The 19,520-nt window shown below is 44.6% G+C and overlaps 1 protein-coding gene across 1 annotated transcript in view; it reads left to right on the forward strand.

Moving 5' to 3' along the window:
* slc6a3 (solute carrier family 6 member 3) overlaps positions 1–19,520 on the forward strand; it is a gene marked incomplete at both ends in the record, with an annotated part of 75,615 nt that overhangs the window by 24,403 nt on the left and 31,692 nt on the right. Inside the window, 5 exons of the mRNA XM_083634614.1 lie at positions 421–524; positions 1,734–1,858; positions 8,276–8,388; positions 10,858–10,986; positions 11,250–11,349. Coding sequence (XP_083490740.1) covers positions 421–524; positions 1,734–1,858; positions 8,276–8,388; positions 10,858–10,986; positions 11,250–11,349 — 571 coding nt within the window. The remainder of the gene's footprint in view (positions 1–420; positions 525–1,733; positions 1,859–8,275; positions 8,389–10,857; positions 10,987–11,249; positions 11,350–19,520) is intronic.

A 19,520-nucleotide genomic window follows, 5' to 3' on the forward strand; every position in this document is an offset into this window, starting at 1 on the left:
CAAACTGTGTCGTTTTTGAATGGAGAGACAACGGAATATCGCTTAATCTGTTTCCACCGCACGTTTCACATTTTCCTTTTATCGATACACCCGACTTTTCCGCCTCCCTCAAGTGTGAAAACCTTTTTGCGATATTTGAAGGTTTTTGCAAATTAGGCAGCGTTTTTTTATGCGCAAATTGAAATTTCACATAAAAACAGGTGGATGGAAACCTGACTAGTATGGAAGAGGGAGCTACACGGCAACAATTTGGAAATTAGATTAGACACATGCATGGAGCAGTAATTTGCAAAATTACCCCCCTTATTCACAAGCATCTTTCATCTCCTGCCGTTGAATGAGTTTCCTGCAATTATCCCTAATAACGGCTTCTTTTCTCTACCGTGCCTTTTGTCTGCCGCTTGTTCTGTGGCTCCGCAGGTCTGGATCGACGCAGCCACACAGATCTGCTTCTCGCTGGGAGTGGGCTTTGGTGTGCTGATCGCATTTTCCAGCTACAACAAATTCAGCAACAACTGCTACAGGTAAAGAGATGGAGCGGGATGTTGGTCGTGAAGTGCAAAACACAACAACAAATTACAATTCAAATTAACAAAAGAGAAAACACGACAACAAATCGCAATTCACAATGGCAAAACAGAAACCACAAAACACAACATTACCTTCTACCAGTAAAGGCACCCAACTCATCTTTTGAAAGTGTTTTATTTGTCCTTGATTTGTTGTTGTCTTTTCCTATTTGCCATCCCCCCTCCCACGCTGCCCCCCATGTTTTCCTGTGATTTGCACTTCACGGCTACTGTAGAGGCAGAGGAAGACTGACAGACAGAGAGAGGAGGCTAATGTAGAGGCAGAGAAAGACTGACAGAGACAGAGAGAGGAGGCTAATGTAGAGGCAGAGGAAGACTGACAGAGACAGAGAGAGGAGGCTAATGTAGAGGCAGAGGAAGACTGATAGAGACAGAGAGAGGAGGCTAATGTAGAGGCAGAGGAAGACTGCCAGAGACAGAGAGAGGAGGCTAATGTAGAGGCAGAGGAAGACTGACAGAGACAGAGCGAGGAGGCTAATGTAGAGGCAGAGGAAGACTGACAGAGACAGAGAGAGGAGGCTAATGTAGAGGCAGAGGAAGACTGACAGAGACAGAGAGAGGAGGATAATGTAGAGGCAGAGGAAGACTGACAGAGACAGAGAGAGGAGGCTAATGTAGAGGCAGAGGAAGACTGACAGAGACAGAGAGAGGAGGCTAATGTAGAGGCAGAGGAAGACTGACAGAGACAGAGAGAGGAGGCTAATGTAGAGCCAGAGGAAGACAAGCAGGTGACAATAACAACAATAACCTTCTGTTAAACATGTCCAGCACACTACAGCAGTAAAAACAATAGTAGGTACATTATGGAAACTATTCCTATTCGTATAAAGTGAGTGACATAAGATATATATATATATATATATATATATATATATATATATATATATATATATATATATATATATATATACATATATATACTAAAATATAAATACTATAACTATTTGGTAATTCCATCAACTCTCAGAACAGTTTCCTGGCTTTGATATACTGACACTGACTAACTGAAATAGTTATATAAATCACCAACAGCTCAATCTAAACAGTTTCTTCGCTTCAATAGACTTACTGACCAGCTCACTGATTTATGGACTGTAGACTGGTCCTAACTGTTTGATAATGGACTGTCTTTGATTAATGCAGAGATGCCATCATCACCAGCTCCATCAACTCTCTGACCAGTTTCTTCTCTGGCTTTGTGGTCTTCTCCTTCCTCGGGTACCTTTCCCACAAACACAACGTGCCTCTGGACAAGGTCGCCACAGATGGTATGGCATTATGTGTGTGTGTATTTACCAGAGATGATTAAAGTCATGTTTTTCTTCTTCTTGTTCCTTCAGTTGGATGTTTGAGCTTCACTGTGCAGATTGATGTCTGTACAGAGTTTGACACTAGAAGGCTGTTTTCACAATCGTCTGCTGAAAGTGGAAAGTTTCTCTGAGCTCGCTGAAAAGGCGATTTTCAACTAGCATGATTCGTGACATCACAAATACTGGAGCCAATCCCTGTCCAGTATTCAGCAGTTAAGCCCTTGTTTGTATGCTGTGATTGGCTTGTTATGTTCAGATAATAAGCCTCATTGGTTGCTTTGGAATTTTTAATGAGGCAGAAGGAGGGGAAGTTAATATAATAATATAAATTAACTCATTCCTCGTCATTGGCATCTATAGACGTCAACCTGTCTTTTCACCGCCATGCGATAGATGGCGCTCTTGGCCACCTTATGAAGTGGTACCATACTCGTATATTCCTCTGCTAGCCCCACAAAACCAGTGAGCATTTTCAGCATCGATCTCCCTTCATGGAGGGACCACATAAAACACGTCCAGCCTGGAGCCTCAAAGTGGTGCATGGACATGTTTACCACGGGCTCTGCACATTTTGACATGGTTCATGACAGTCACTCAACGCTGGAGGATTTCTTTCACTAGAAGCGTGGTAAACACACATAATCATTTAGATTAGTAATCCACTTTGTGAAGGCTCACATCGATCTCTCTCTCTCTCTCTCTCTCTCTCTCTCTCTCTCTCTCTATATATATATATATATATATATATATACTCTCTCCCTATATATATATATATATATGTGTGTATATATATATATACAGTGTGTATATATATTAGGGCTGTCAAACGATTCATTTTCTTAATCGCGATAATCGTGCGATTAACTATAGTTAATCGCGATTAATCGCATCTTTGTATCGCATGTTTAACTCATTGAGTGCCAATGACGACTTTAGTCGTCAATTGCTTTAGTAACGTTGAGTGCCAAAGACGACTAAAGTCGTCAATTGCGTTTTTTGACGGTGGGACGTGTATCAAAGCCAGATCCATCTCCTGTGAAAGTATGGTGGCTGTTGAATGTGTAAAAGCTATTTTAGGGACCCATTAGGTGGCGACAGTGCTCTCCAGATTAGAGAAAGGCCAGGAGAAAAGAGAGAAGAAGTCATGAGGAAACGGAAATCGCATCGATATGCATGAAGCATAACGTTAGCTGTGCCTGTGAACAGCAGTCAATCTGCTGTCACCACAATTGAGCTCCTCCGTCTCCGCTGCAATAGCCCCTCCATATGATTTAGTTGCCGACACCAGCCTCTTTCTGAAAAGTTACATTATTCTCAGCTGGGAGCCGGGACAGGCTGTGAAAAAGCGGGGGGATGCAGCGCACTTTTCAGTGCAGACGGAGCAAAAGCAGAGCGAGAGCAAAAGCAGAGCGAGAGCAAACGCAGCGACACTCAGAGTCGCGCAGAGACACTCCCACGAAGGAGGAGGAGGAGGGGGGTGGGGCACGCAGGGCAGCGTACAACACACAACACCCACACAGCAGGCTCGATTGACAGAGACAGGCAAACAAGCTATCTGATGCCCACCAGCAGTAAATCAAGACCAGCAAGAAGGTGTAGGATCTGCGCACGCAGGGGCCAGCGCTGCTGGTTGCAGCTAAAAAATAATATTTTGCCAAACAAAATTCCTTTGTTTTCACTGTTTTATTGAAGTAAATTATTTTTGAGGTGTCACATCAGAAAATATTACCTTCAGAGTCAGTCGTGTGCTTGAAATGCTATATTTCACAAAAGGCTCAATATCTCAGCTTCTAGATGGAAACGCCAATTTTTTCTGTTTTTGACCTATCTTCTCCGGCTGATAACTAAAGAACGGAAAATGATATCAATAAACTTTTTTTTGCTGCTGATACAATAGAGTCTCATCGTTCTTTGTGCGTGTTCGGTGTTTACATAGTAATATCACACAATATTCTGTGGGCCTCGAGAAATCACTGAAAACGCTCTGAAACTCTGGCACTGGGAGCGTCCGTTCCAAAAGTGGCTGGCACTCAATGAGTTAAATTGCCATTATTTTGCATTGCAAAGCATTTTTAATTAGATATTAATAATTCTTACCAGTGTGTCGTGATTGGGAATCAAATGAATAATAGTGGAAAAAGGAGCTTACTGGTTACTTTTTAGAGAGCAATTTAATCCAGAAGTGTTAGTACACAGGTAACCTCACAGGTTTACATACAATGTACAACTTCAAACAAATATGACACGGGCAAGAAAAACGCAACGCGTTTCAACCTCACTGGGTCTTCGTCAGGCTGTAGCAGCTGGGCGTTGGCTACCGCTCCTATAATAAAGGGGCATACGTGGCAACAGGTGAGGTGACGTGGCATACGGAAGGTGAGTCTGACGCAGCAGTGACGCAAAAATGTAGAAAACAAAGCATAGACTACCAGGTCATAGAAATATAGGGGAAAACCAAGGCAAATGGAAATGCATATGTAGTACATGTCTAAACACTAATCAATATTAACACGCTGGGAACAAAGAAGAATGGAAGAATAAGTAGGCCTAGAAATAAGTATAGGGGAGAAACATAATAAAAATAGCCTATGAGAATGCCTGGATATACACAGAGCCTATGAGGATATATACACAAGATAGGCATAAATGGCTATAGAGTACAATAACAATATCAATATAACAATATACAGGAGAGACATGGCAATTTAAATGAAGCACGTCAGGTCGCATTCCTCATTGAGTCCGTGAGGAGCGACAGTATACAGTCAATAGGCCTACACCTATCCAAATAACGCATGGGGAGAATTACAGTATGCCTCACGCAAACTGTATTACAGGGACTGCAAGACGGGAATCTGGTTTGATTGATGTAACGCCCAGGCATTGCCAGGCCACACCTGTGAATAATTCTGGTGCTTAACACCCCCCAAATCCCGCTTGCGCCATGCATAAATTGTTGGCACGCCTCTAATCTGCACTTGCGCCCGTTGTTGTGATGAGTTATGCTCCCCCGTGAGTAATTGCATCCCCACCATATTTTGGGGATGTTTTAACTTAAAAACAGCGAGGTCATGTCTACCCAAACAATTATATCATTTTTAAACAATTATATTTCTGTATAAATCATTACAATATGCTCCCGTGAGGTGGGGATGCGTTTAGCTGCTGCTGGGCAGGGGTGCAAAACTCGGCATAACACCTGGACAGTAGCACAAGGCGGACTGCAATCTTCCCTGCCTTAAGGCACGTGCAAACAGGTGCGCAAGCGCAAATAGGGGATCTCGCCTGTACCAAAATAGGGCCCCAACTTTCTTGGGATTTCCTGCCCTGTCCTGTTCTCCTCACAGCTCAATAATGTGGTGTGTGTAATGAGAGAAGCTATGGCTCATATTAGGATGCCGCATGTTCGATAATCCATAGTCAGTGTTAAGAAGGTTCCGTTCAAATATACAGTGATCTTCCTACAGATCTTCCCAACAGATGACAGACAGTGATGTCATCACAAGATGTCAGATCGGCTGCCTTACAACTAGCTGGATCTCCACAACACGCTTGGCATTATTCCATGATGAGTACTATTAAAATCAAATTATACTGGAAACAACCCAGTGGAATACTAAAATGATAAAATTATACTGGAAACAACCCAGTGGAATAGTAAAACGATAAAATTATACTGGAAACAACCCAGTGGAATTGTGCAATGATAAAATTATACTGGAAACAACCCAGTGGAATAGTAAAATGATAAAATTATACTGGAAACAACCCAGTGGAATTGTACAATGATAAAATTATACTGGAAACAACCCAGTGGAATAGTAAAATGATAAAATTATACTGGAAACAACCCAGTGGAATAGTAAAATGATAAAATTATACTGGAAACGACCCAGTGGAATAGTAAAATGATAAAATTATACTGGAAACGACCCAGTGGAATAGTAAAATGATAAGATTATACTGGAAACGACCCAGTGGAATAGTAAAATGATAAGATTATACTGGAAACAACCCAGTGGAATAGTAAAATGATAAAATTATACTGGAAACAACCCAGTGGAATAGTAAAATGATAAAATTATACTGGAAAAAACCCAGTGGAATAGTAAAATGATAAAATTATACTGGAAACGACCCAGTGGAATAGTAAAATGATAAGATTATATTGGAAACGACCCAGTGGAATAGTAAAATGATATGGGAAACAACCCAGTGGAATAGCCAAATGATAAAATTATACTGGAAACAACACAGAGGAAGAGTAAAATGACACTGGAAACAGCCCACTGGAATACTAAATGCCAGAGGAGTAGTCAGTCACAGTCACGATATTTAAGATGAGCTATCTTGGTTGCCTGGGCTGTAATTGATGGAGGGAACCCACAGTGAACCTGTCTACTGGCTTCAAATGCCACCAGTCCGGGCTGTTAGTGGATGCACAGGGCTGCTTGGTTTATGATTTGCTTAATGAGATATAATATCGGCATACGATGGCAGAAGAGAGCAGATGATGTGACGAAAGTTTTGAATCAGGTTTGAACTCTCAATGTCTGCATTGGATTGTTTTTTATGCAAAAACTATTGTTGCAGTGCATAGAATAGAGAAGTGTTTCCCAAAGTTATTTTTTCTGGGGACCCACTTTTTAAAAATGACTAACCATCACGACCCAATTCAGTCACAATAGGCCTTATCTATAAATCGTGAGAAGAGCGAGTTTGTGAATAAATGAATGTTCCTGACCATTTTTACTGCTAGTTCCACATCACCTTATATTATCTTGAATAGGTAAACCAGCGATTTCAAAGAGACTAGAAACAGAGCACACTGCTGCTTTCTAGCGTGCCTCCTACCATGCGTCGCCCTTTCTCCTTCCCCTCTCATTGCTCATTTCTACCGCATCTCGTTGGTTTGCCCTCGAGGGGGCTCACAGATGCAGCCTAGCGCAGCCTAGCCTGCTCAAATGGCAGTTGAGCAATTGTGGCCGCCCGCTCTCCAATTATAGTGTGGTGAGATATACGTTTGGTAAATCATAACTTTGTTTTATGCACATGCATATCATTGAAAAAATATACATGTCAAATACTTTATAAATGAGATCAGTGGAAGAAATTTGGTGACCCAAATAAAAGCTCCTGCGCCTGGGTCCCACTCCCGACCCAGTCTTTAGGAAACACTGGAATAAAGCAATGAAGCAATAACTCACGCCAAGCCATGGTATATGGTAATTATATCACTAAGGGGCGTCCTGACGCGTTGCTTTTATAAAACGGTTACCAAGTATAGCAGCAGCTAGCTAGCAACATATCTCCAGTTTAGCTAATTTGGTAGTTGTAAAACACAATTACCTCAACAACCGATCAATGGATTTCAAAACAGATCTTACCATTGAAAAAAACTGACTTACATACTAACAAGCTATTGTTTCAGTCATTCAGTAGCATTTTGAGAGTCTTTGTGTGGTGTGCTCACTGGCCTGCAAAAGCCCTTCACATGATGAAAAATTGACATTTCCCTTTCTTGATATTTCCATGAATTAGAAACTCTCTATATAAACCCTATATAACTTTTTGAATGACTGAGATAGCTTTCTTAGATCACAAAAATGTTTTTTTTAATCTGTGTCTAAAAGTAAAATGTGAGAAAAATTGCTTCACACATTCCACAACAACATTCTATTTTCTACAGTGGCATTACACCAAAACCATAGAAATGCTAAACACTTTCCCTTTTGTTTCATGAAAATAATTATTCACCATGATGTAGAGATGGAAGTAACCAAATCACTCAAAATCTCAAAATACCTGCAAAACTTGTTTTACTTTGGCTCATTGCCAACAATGTGTAGCAGTGACATATGAAGGGTTCTCCCAGACCACCACCACACATTTGCTAACTACTACCAGAGCCACAGAAACCCAACCCAATCAGAGGCAGAGTATGGCGGAACATGCCTTCACCATCCTGGGGGAAATAATTCTGCGAACTGGTCTGCAGCGCTGCTGAACGCCCTTCTCAGAGTGATGTGATGTGGAGTGATACTGAATTGTGCAAAGCAATGACATCATAGCTATGAACAAATCAGATCGCTTGATTTGAGGTATCCATTTTATAATAATTGGTAGCCCCTCCTACAGTATTAGGAAAAGTAACTAACTATTTGGTATTTACTATAAATACATGGTAAGGAAGGACAGTAAAATACCAAGCCTACATTACGTGAGTTTAAAGTTCAACATCTACATTATAATGGTAACATTAGGGATGGTAACTATTTTTCCACAACAGTAACAACCTGAGTTTGGCCATTATTAACATTATGTATTGTTTTGTTCATGTTTTCTTTACATTGCTTTGAGTTATTTGGTCATTAGGTGCTGGGCTGGTATTTGTCATTTACCCAGAAGCCATTGCAACATTACCCGGGTCGTCAGTGTGGGCGGTCATCTTTTTCATCATGCTACTGACGCTGGGCATTGACAGTGCTGTGAGTAAACACACAGACACAGACACAGACACAGACACACACACACACACACACACACACACACACACAAACAAACAAAGACACACATATACACAGGAGATGGAATATCTCAATTCTCAAGTGTGGCTTTATCTGAGTTTTGCGCATGAAGTTTGCAACATTCAACTTTACAACACAAACATTCTAAATGGACCCTTATTTATTTCCTGTTTCAATCTTTGCTAATACAGTAGCTAAAGCTAGGTTTCAAACGGTAACCTAGCAACAGAATTCCAGTGAAACCACCTATAATAAACCACTGAATTAGTTTCAGTTTTTTTTTTTATGAAAACTACTTTCTATGCGACTCACGACAAGTCACTCACCTCAGCAAACTTTGAGTAAATATGTGCAGGTCTAAATATGGAACATTCCCATTTCTCTTATCTGATATCTCCTTGCTCCTCTATCCTTGCATGAACCGGAAGTTGTTCTTGGTAGAACAAAGCTCTTATCCTGCTCAGAGGAGCGAGGAGGGAGGAGAGATCTCTGAGGGAGCAGCTTTCCAAAATGTGGCAGGGGAAATTCTGAAATGCACTCAATCATCAAGACTACAGCTACTGTACAGCATCACGTTATACTCCACCCGTAGCGCATGTGAAGAAGTTCATATTAACGAGGTGGCAGAGAAACAACACAAGTGTGAAGTGGCCATCATACATGTATGGTATAACATTAATATAAAAACATGGGGAACCTACTGTAAATTACATTTAGTTCATCCAACCCGTTTTAGCTGTGAGGGAAGGAACAAAGTTTTAGCTGTGATCTGCTGCCACCGTCATCAGCATGATGTTTACCCTCTCCTTGCATGGTTTCCTTGGTGGGAGGGACTAAGACGCAAAGAAAAGATGCAAGTGAGGGAAACGTGCACGCAATTAAGAGAAATTGGATGGATGGGTATCTTTTTTTCAATATTTTATTCTAGATTTTTTTTTAACAATACATAAAAAGGACAGAACAGACTCAGACACCGCAAAAGACAAGAAAAGATGGATACAAACAATGGATACATACTGTATATTCAACATTCAAGATTACAACGTGGTGCTACTAGCCACATAAGGTGTTTATGTTCTTGCAAGGGATATTATGCATGGGATCCCGCACGCCTCATTGAGGTAGGCCAGAAACGGATCCCAGACAGCCGAAAACCTCTTAAGTGAGTTGGTCCTCAGGAACCTAAGTCTCTCCATCCGCATAAGAGAAGAAGGTGAAGAGGGGGACTTCCATTCCTTCAGAATTAGTTTTTTTGGCAACAGTTGCCCCCTGTGTTAGAAACTGTTGCACAGCTGTAGGGAAGTTCAGAGAGGACTCCAAGCAGCCAAAGATGACAAGTTCTGCCTCCTGATTTATCTGACATTATGGGAAAGGAGTCTGTCTGTGGTACAACTCTGCTCAGTTAATAGCAAACACCAGCTGATCCAATTTAAAATGGCTCGCCGTCTTCACTATTCCAAGCATAAGTTGCACAAGTTCTTCCCTTCTGTCGCACCACTGTGTGACAGGTGTCAAGTGTCAGAGGGAACACTATCTCATGCCGTCTGGTTCTGCCCTTCATTAATGGGATTCTGGGACAAAATATTTTATTGGTACTCTAAGGCCTACAAAATAACCCTACAGCCGGAGGCAGAACTTGACATCTTCGGCTGCTCAGAGTCCTCTCTGAACTTCCCTACAGCTGTCCCTACAACAATCTCTGACACTGGGGACAACTGTCGCCAAAAGATGCATTCTGAAGGAATGGAAGTCCTCCTCTTCACCTTCTTTTCAGTTGTGGCTGATGGACATGATATCTGTTATACAGATGGAGAGACTCCGGTCCCTGAGAACCAACTTGCTTAAAAGGTTTTCGGCTATGGGACGCGTTTTTGGCCTACTTCGACGAGGATAAGAATTACTACAGACTGAGGTTAGGGGTGACGGACGGCTCGTGGGTATCTAATGGATCCCTTGCATGGGATCCCATGCATACTATCTCTTACAAACACATAAGCACCTTACGCGGCTGGTAGCACCATGTTGTAAAGTTGGATATCGATGATGTCTTTTGTTCCCTTTCTTTTCCTGTGTCTGAGCTTGTTTGTCTTGTTCGTTTGTTCTATAAAAACTGAAAATAAAATATTGGAGAAAAAAAGTTAAGGTTCAACAAAGCAGAAAGACAATTCCAGAGCAGCTTCCTAAGACAGACAAGCAAATATGTGAGCAACAGGACAGTATGACAAACACAAGCACTGCAGACAATATCCCTGTCCTTGTCCATAATATTCCCTATATTCTTTAGTGTGCTGATTTAGCCTGGTGTGTTTCATTGTGGTGTGTTTCTGAACCTTTTTTTTAAACCCCCGTGTAAAGCATCTTTGAGTACCTTGAAAAGCGCTCTATAAATAAAATGTATTATTATTATTATTATTGTGTCTTCTGCCGTAGATGGGTGGGATGGAGTCGGTGATCACAGGCCTCATTGACGAGTTCAAATTCCTCCACAAGCATAGAGAGCTCTTCACCCTCTTCATCGTCGTTGCCACCTTCCTCATATCCCTCTTCTGCGTTACTAATGCAAGTATCATTTACATGTCCCGTGGCGTGTGTGTGCATGCGTGCGTGGGTTTGGTCTTTGTCTGTTGGTCCACTAAGATTTCAACCAATAAAATAGTCAACATTCATAACATTCATAGAACCATAAGTAAACTAGGTGGTCTTGACATAAATGCACAGGCTCTTGTGCCTTCTTTATACTGTTCCATGATGGCACTTCTGTAGCATATAACGTTGTTCTGCTCTCTCCCTCTCTCTCTCTCTCTCTCTGTCGCTCTCTCTAGGGCGGGATGTATGTGTTTACTCTGCTGGACCACTTTGCGGCAGGAACATCGATTCTCTTTGGAGTGCTAATTGAGACCATCGGCATCGCCTGGTTCTACGGTGAGAAAGAGGGGAAGAAGGCACGATTCCTCTTTTCATGACCAGCAAAGCTGATGCCACATTAGGGCGTTTGATTACAGATGTCTGTTGACGTGGGTCTGCTGTCCCTCAATAAGGATGCTGAGGCTCATTTTCCCTTCCCCCCCCCCCCCCCCCCCCCCCATTTATGGATGTTGGCTCTGGGCCCATATTGTTAAGCTAGAGCTCATTGATGTTGAATACCACTAGTTCTGACTGCTCCAATGTTGGCCCTGTGTTCACTCACCAAATGGTGGGCTACCACAAAAATAAAATTGCAGATGGGAACAGAACACACATTTGGGTTACAGCTTTCATATTACAAAATTGTTCCATGACCAGGAACACTTGCCTATCTACAAACTCCCATAGGTGGCAATCCACCAATACGCCTATTTCACATGCAGCCAAAGCAGCCATTTTGTGTGCCTGCTTTGGCTGCATGTAAAATACTCGTATAAACAAAACAAAGAAGAGTAGGCTAACGTTCATTAAGGCCAAGTTTAGACGACACGCTCTATGCATAAAACAGCAAACTGTCGTTGCGTTCTGGCCTTTGATTCTGCGTTTATACACTACGTTTTGTGATAACGACATGCAGACTGGAGCCGCAAATGTCAGCACCAACTCTGGGCAGCGTCAAGCGAGCCAGAATAAAACGGAAACTTCCAGTTAGAACCTTCACAATAATGGCAATTGAATAAAGTAATAGCTTTATTGATGCACATTGCCGAAATACACATAACACATAGAACACAGACAAACAAAGTCAATTTGAACCCGTAGTGTTGACTGTTTTTTTTTATTTACCCAGTCATAATGTATTTCTTTTATTTTTATTTTTATATTATTCTGTCTATTTACAGCGACATTGATTTAGCTTTAAAGGACTAAACTAATACATGATAGAGTGACACAGAAGTCACTAATGGTGATGAACTGCTGCAGATTGGTTGCATTACAGAATAAAAACCCAGTAGCCAAAGTCCTATGAAAAAGACCTGTTTTCTTTGCAGTACCTGGCACTTGAGGAAATCGATACATCTGGGCGTGAGTTGAGGGTCGTTCAATTATTTAATGCGTAAGCGATTAATAAATTAGCCTAACATGTGCAAGCGGGCACTTATCGCAGATTATGTCTTTTTTATCAGACTCTGATGTCATGATAGTTTGTTGAGTGCTATAGGCTAGTTTTCACAAGAATTGCGTTTGCCAATTCACATGGCGACATGAGTAAGGGCGGCGTTATCAGAGATCTAGAATTTGCATTTGCAAATGAGCTAGCTGGCTGGCATCAGGTTCCCAGGCTGACAAAAGTCCAAACCATAGGATAACTGGTCATCACACAGTAAAGAAATAGCAGTCCACTTCAGTGTTTGGGTATACGCTTGTGTTCACACTCATGTGTTCTGTCCCCGGGCGCTCTCCAGTCCACTGTTCCGTGCTGGGGCATGGAATGAAACGTCCGCACTGATCAAACAAACCGGACCTGGGGTCGGTTTGGGGACAAGTGTGCTCAGAAACGGGCCTGGCTCCCCAGTGTGAAACCACCCTTAGTCATGCAGTAGCCAGTGTGAAACCACCCTTAGTCATGCAGTAGCCAGTGTGAAATCACCCTTAGTCATGCAGTAGTAGCCAGTGTGAAACCACCCTTAGTCATGCAGTAGCCAGTGTGAAACCACCCTTAGTCATGCAGTAGCCAGTGTGAAACCACCCTTAGTCATGCAGTAGCCAGTGTGAAACCACCCTTAGTCACGCAGTAGCCAGTGTGAAACCACCCTTAGTCATGCAGTAGCCAGTGTGAAACCACCCTTAGTCATGCAGTAGCCAGTGTGAAACCACCCTTAGTCATGCAGTAGTAGCCAGTGTGAAACCACCCTTAGTCATGCAGTAGTAGCCAGTGTGAAACCACCCTTAGTCATGCAGTAGTAGCAAGTGTGAAACCACCCTTAGTCATGCAGTAGCCAGTGTGAAACCACCCTTAGTCATGCAGTAGCCAGTGTAAAACCACCCTTAGTCATGCAGTAGTAGCAAGTGTGAAACCACCCTTAGTCATGCAGTAGCCAGTGTGAAACCACCCTTAGTCATGCAGTAGCCAGTGTGAAACCACCCTTAGTCATGCAGTAGTAGCCAGTGTGAAACCACCCTTAGTCACGCAGTAGCCAGTGTGAAACCACCCTTAGTCATGCAGTAGCCAGTGTGAAACCACCCTTAGTCATGCAGTAGTAGCCAGTGTGAAACCACCCTTAGTCACGCAGTAGTAGCCAGTGTGAAACCACCCTTAGTCATGCAGTAGCCAGTGTGAAACCCCCCTTAGTCATGCAGTAGTAGCCAGTGTGAAACCACCCTTAGTCATGCAGTAGCCAGTGTGAAACCACCCTTAGGTCGTTTTCACACATATTTGGGTCGAGCCAGGTGCTGCCGCAGCAGTGAAAAGTATACAATGTTTCAATTTTCAACTAGAGCGGCTTCGTTTCACATGTGCTTTTTATCACCGCGCCCAGGCCGTCGTTCTACAGAGTGGAGCGTCATGTATCCATGCCAACCAGACGGAAGTAGACGCGTATAGCGTATCCGCCCGGAAAAGAAGCCGGATGTAAACAAAACTGAACGATGGCGAATGAACAGCAACGCCGTTTGCTCCTGGTACTGCTATTTGCATTTTACATCGTTTGTCTCTTTCAATGTCGGGAAACTATTGAATTTGAAAACGAGGCACGGCTGCGTATGGAAAACAATGTTTTCTGGTACTGGAGACGGCGGATGCGAATCTCCAGACAAAGCAGGACAAGGCGCAGATTCCTTCTGTTGAACCGTGAAGCCCTCACCATACGCAGATATTATCGGCGAACACCCAGGTAAGTTGTAAACATTAACGTTTGTAACGCTAGGCTTGCTATGCCCTTGGTGGTAATTTGTCCAATAACTGTTTATTCAATGTTTGTGAACGCCCCATTGATGTTAACATTAGAAATACAGCATTAGTAGCTAGCAAACACATGATGATACTAAACGTTACATATAGTTATGCCGTGTAACCCTATTATTTGTAATATAACACTGTCAATAAATCAAACTTTGTCATATAAGGTGCCACCAGTTGGAACATTAATTTGTAAACGTGATGTTATTGAAAGTGGCCTATTGAATGCTGTAATAACCTCCCACTGCTGCAGTCTTCTACACAGTATATTACCAATCATAAATGAATAGCTTACCAATTCTACCTTTCTGTTACACAGAAGCATATGGACCTTCCCACGCACTCATGATTGGTGGCAGCACATCAGCACTAATTGGGACGACCGAGAATGGCGGAGACACTTCAGAATGAGAAAAGACACCTTCGATCTGCTGTGTGATACTCTCCGGCCCTGGCTCTCACGGCAGAACACTCCATTCCGAGCGGCAGTGCCCGCAGAGGCTCGTGTGGCTATTTGCCTTTGGAGGCTAGTCACAAACCTCGAGTATAGATCTATTGCACAGCTGTTTGGTGTAGGGTTATCAACATGCTGCCTGATCACCCAGGAGGTTGTGACTGCCATCAATGTTCTCATGAGGCCCCAGTACATCAAGCATCCCTCTACAGCAGAGTTCAGGGAGATCATGCAAGGTTTTCGAGACAGGTGGAGGTTCCCCCAGGTGGGGGGGTGTATTGATGGGACTCACATCAAGATCAGGGCTCCCAGTGAGAACTCGGCTGATTATTTTAATCGAAAGGGAGACCATTCTATTATTTTACAGGGTGTGGTGGACCATAGGCTGAGGTTTTGGGACATTGTTGTAGGCCGACCGGGAAAGGTGCACGATGCCCGTGTTTATGCCCTCTCCTCACTGTATGAACGTGGACGTGCAGGCACCCTTTTCCCCAACTTGACTGAAAGATTTGAGGGGGTCGATGTACCTGTTTTCCTCCTGGGTGATTCGGCCTACCCTCTGTCAACCTGGCTCATGAAACCATACCAAGAGGGACCAGGAGTGACACCCCACCAGCTGGACTTTAACCACAAATTGTCATCATGTCGCATGGCAGTGGAACGAGCATATGGCCGACTCAAAGGCAGATTTCGTTGTTTGCTTAAATTAAACGAGACCCACATCACCTTTATTAGCCAGATAGTGTCTGCTTGCTGTTAGGATGACGTCATCATTCCTACTTTGACGTCGTCATTCCGACTATGATGTCATCGATCACTGATGATGTCATGGTTCATAAGTGTCTTTCATGCCTTTCGCTAGTGATGTCATAGCACAGGTGATGTCATGTCTCTGATGATGTCACAAACGGTATGATGTCATAGCACAGGTGGTGTCATGCTCGGATCTATAAAGGCCTGTTCCGGCAGGCTCTGGCCAGTGATTCATAATCTAAACTAGGATCATACCACCTGCAACCGTTCCCAAAACCTCGAACAGTGCAGCCCCAGCTTTCAAGCTACCAAGTTCCACAACACCCCAGCTTCTCCAGACCTACCAAGTTTCCCGTGGTCATCAACTACCCGCGATTAGATCCACACTTCTCACCCCGATCCTGACAGTATGAATCACTCAGAAATGGATCTAGCGGGCAAATTTCTCACCCCAATCAAGGAGGAGGCCCCCAATCACTCTAAAGCGGATCCAGCGGACACACTTCCGCCAGTCAAGGAGGAGGCCCCCGAGACCCCAGTTTCCCCGCCGGCCACGTCAGGTGGTCCACCAGGCGACACCCCCCTGACAGCGCTGATTTCTGCTGTTTCTGAAATGCAACGGGGGCAGGCGCTCCTCGATGACATCCTTCGGGACGTAGCTTTCAAGGCTTCCCAAGCCGATGATCGGCACGCCCTCCTGGTTGGCCGGCTGGATCGTCTCAACGGGCTAGGCCCCCAGGGCGTCATTCCGCAGTCTCCTGCCCCCCCTGCCCCTCCTGCCCCAGCTTCTGGGCGATCAGTCGCCCCAACGCCAGTTACCCGGCCGGTCGCTTCAGCTGACCCACCAGGCGGTCAGCTGGATATCTCCACTCATCCTGATACCTTCACTCATCCTGATGTCTCCACTCGTCCTATCACGTTCGGAGACTTCCATATCATACTTAAGCACCTAGATCGAAGGCTAGATCGTCTCGATAGAAGGCTAGATCGTCTCGAAGGGCTAGGCCCCCTGGGTGTCACCCCGCAGCCTCCGCAAGACCTCGCACTCGAGTCAAGACGCCTGATTGCCCACCAGGAAAAAGCAATCCAGGCTCTAGCTTTCGAAGCCACTGATCGGCACGCCCAGCAGGAAAAAGCAATCCAGGCTCTGGCTTCCGCAGCCGCTGATCGGCACGCCCTCTTGATTGGCCGCGTAGATCGTCTCGAAGCCCCAGCTTCCGAGCGCACCGCCGTTCCGGAGGTTTCCAGACCTGCTACTCCCCCGTCTACAGCGGCCGTTGCTTTTAGCTCTGCCTCTCGGCCGCCTCCAGCTGCTAAGGGCATATTCTGGGGGGGAGTTCGCGTCATCCCAGAGCAGGGGCAGCCACATTCGAGTCCCGGCAGCCATCTGTACCGTGATCTGACCGGCAGGGTTCGCATCACACCAGAGGAGAGGCAGCGCCGTTTGGACACCCGGAGCTGCCTGTACTGTGGCCGAGCCGGGCATTACCTCCCCTCCTGCTCCCGGCGTCCAGTAAGTGGTCCCACCGCTCGCCGGCCCGTGGTACTCTCAGTGGATCAAGACTCTACGTGTCCAGCCAAGAAATCTGTACGGTTGGGTAGCGCTCCCTGCAGGACCCAGGAGTGGCAGTGTGTCTCCAAGAGGGTTAGGGAGTTGGAGAGGACTGTCGATCATCTCATGGGGAAGTTCAATCGCTGCCTGCAGATCGGCTCCGTCCCCCCGCAGGGGGCCTCCGAGTCTGCTGGCCCTGAGGCACAACCTATGGACCTGCCCCTCGCCGAGTCTGAACCCGTACCTGAGGCACAACCTGTGGACCTTCCTCTCGCCGAGTCTGAACCCATACCCCAGCAGCAGCCAATTCCTGTCCCTGACCAACACGTAGGTTCCAGCCTCATGCTGGGAGGCTCCCGTAGTGTCGTCAGCCCTCGGTCAAGAGCAAGAAGAAATAAGAGGCGTTTAAAGGAGGAGACGGTGGGTGACCTCCCCAAACTACAGGTCGGGAGGGCAGGCCTCGCTGTGTCAGATCCCCCTGCGGCTCTGCCTTCGGTGACGGCGGCATTTGACCCTTTTGATGGTCTCCAGCCTCCCGTGTTTGGATCGTGCCCCGGGGGATGGCCGGCCCCAGAGGATCCACCGGACCCGGAGGAAGTTCTATCTACGTATCGGTCCATCTATGGCTTCGATATCCTGTATTAGGGAGGAGCACCTCCACTGCCCTGCACCCCCTTTGGGGTCTGACCACCTGCATCTAACCACCTGCTGAAGAGCACCTCACTCTCTTACACCCCCTTTGGGGCCTAACCACCTGCGTCTAACCACCTGCGGAAGAGCACCTCCACCAGAACCTACGGATTTTTTGTCTCCCAGATGCCATCCTTGATGGCCTCATTGGACGCCAGGTGACGTCCGTTGAGGGGAGGGTACTGTTAGGATGACGTCATCATTCCTACTTTGACGTCGTCATTCCGACTATGATGTCATCGATCACTGATGATGTCATGGTTCATAAGTGTCTTTCATGCCTTTCGCTAGTGATGTCATAGCACAGGTGATGTCATGTCTCTGATGATGTCACAAACGGTATGATGTCATAGCACAGGTGGTGTCATGCTCGGATCTATAAAGGCCTGTTCCGGCAGGCTCTGGCCAGTGATTCATAATCTAAACTAGGATCATACCACCTGCAACCGTTCCCAAAACCTCGAACAGTGCAGCCCCAGCTTTCAAGCTACCAAGTTCCACAACACCCCAGCTTCTCCAGACCTACCAAGTTTCCCGTGGTCATCAACAACCCGCGATTAGATCCACACTTCTCACCCCGATCCTGACACTTGCTGTGTTCTACATAACTTATGTGAAGTCCACAACGAGGAATATCTGGGGAGAGATGTGGAGGAAGCTGAGGAGGGAGATGCAGAGGAACAGCAGCAGGGACAGCAGGGGCCACAGCAGCAGCACATCATCAGAGATGCACTGTGTAGATATTTTTCTAGACTGTGAAGTAGGCTGACAAGCAACACAGGCTAGGAAAGAGAAGGTCCCGAGCACACTGATCTACTAGAACGTTTTGGTCCCAATCGACCTTTGTCAGGTATATTATCACACAAGACAATGGCACAGGTATATAATATAAAAGCTATAGGAAATAGCCACACCCTAGCTCTGGTGAACCATTAGCAGCTGCAGTGGATGATGACAGCTACTGCAGCTGCTAATGGTTCACCTGAGCTAGGGTGTAGCTACTTCCTATATATTTTATATTCCTGTGCCATTGTCTTGTGTGATTATATACCTGAAACATATAACTGAATAAAGACTTTACTAGTAGATCAGTGTGCTTGGGACCTTCTCTTTGCTACTTCAGTCCATGGACATTTTCTGATGCACTTGATTAGTGTTTAGAGGGAGTGCAGTATCTTCTCACACTTTAAGCAACACCAGTGACATCAAAAAAAATACTCTAAGCAACACAGGCTACACAGCATGCAAATTTGGGTTGTCAATACTATAAGATCTTTCCTTGAATTTTTTTTCTACCTCTATTTTTTATGTGCTCATTAATGAGCAAACTTCATAAGATTTGTATAAAAATTGATGCATAATATGTTTGTTACTGTAAATGCTGTTTATTTTTTTAACAGGCTGAACATTTGTTAATAAAAGAACATTTCTCAACATTTTGGGACATCTTATTATAAATGTGCAATAACAAGGGCCTTAAGAGGTAGTGCAATCAGGACAAGAGTTAGTGCAATCAAGTCATTTTCTATAAAAAATAATCTTTCTCCAGAATGAGGTAGCCTATTTGTAAACACCAACGTCTGCATAGGATATTACAAACGAAAAGGCTACATTGAATGTAAACATCTTTCTCTTATCAGTAGTATAACAATTTTAACAATATGTTTTAAAGTGATACAAGGCTTTTCAACAATTTTTGGTAGAATGTGCAATAGACCTATTTCACGGCAGCCATCTTGATGTGTCATCGATGGGTAAAGACAGGTGTAATTAATGACAGT

This window comes from Poromitra crassiceps (genome assembly GCF_964638095.1).
Source record: "Poromitra crassiceps genome assembly, chromosome: 1".
In the NCBI taxonomy this organism is placed as follows: domain Eukaryota; kingdom Metazoa; phylum Chordata; class Actinopteri; order Beryciformes; family Melamphaidae; genus Poromitra; species Poromitra crassiceps.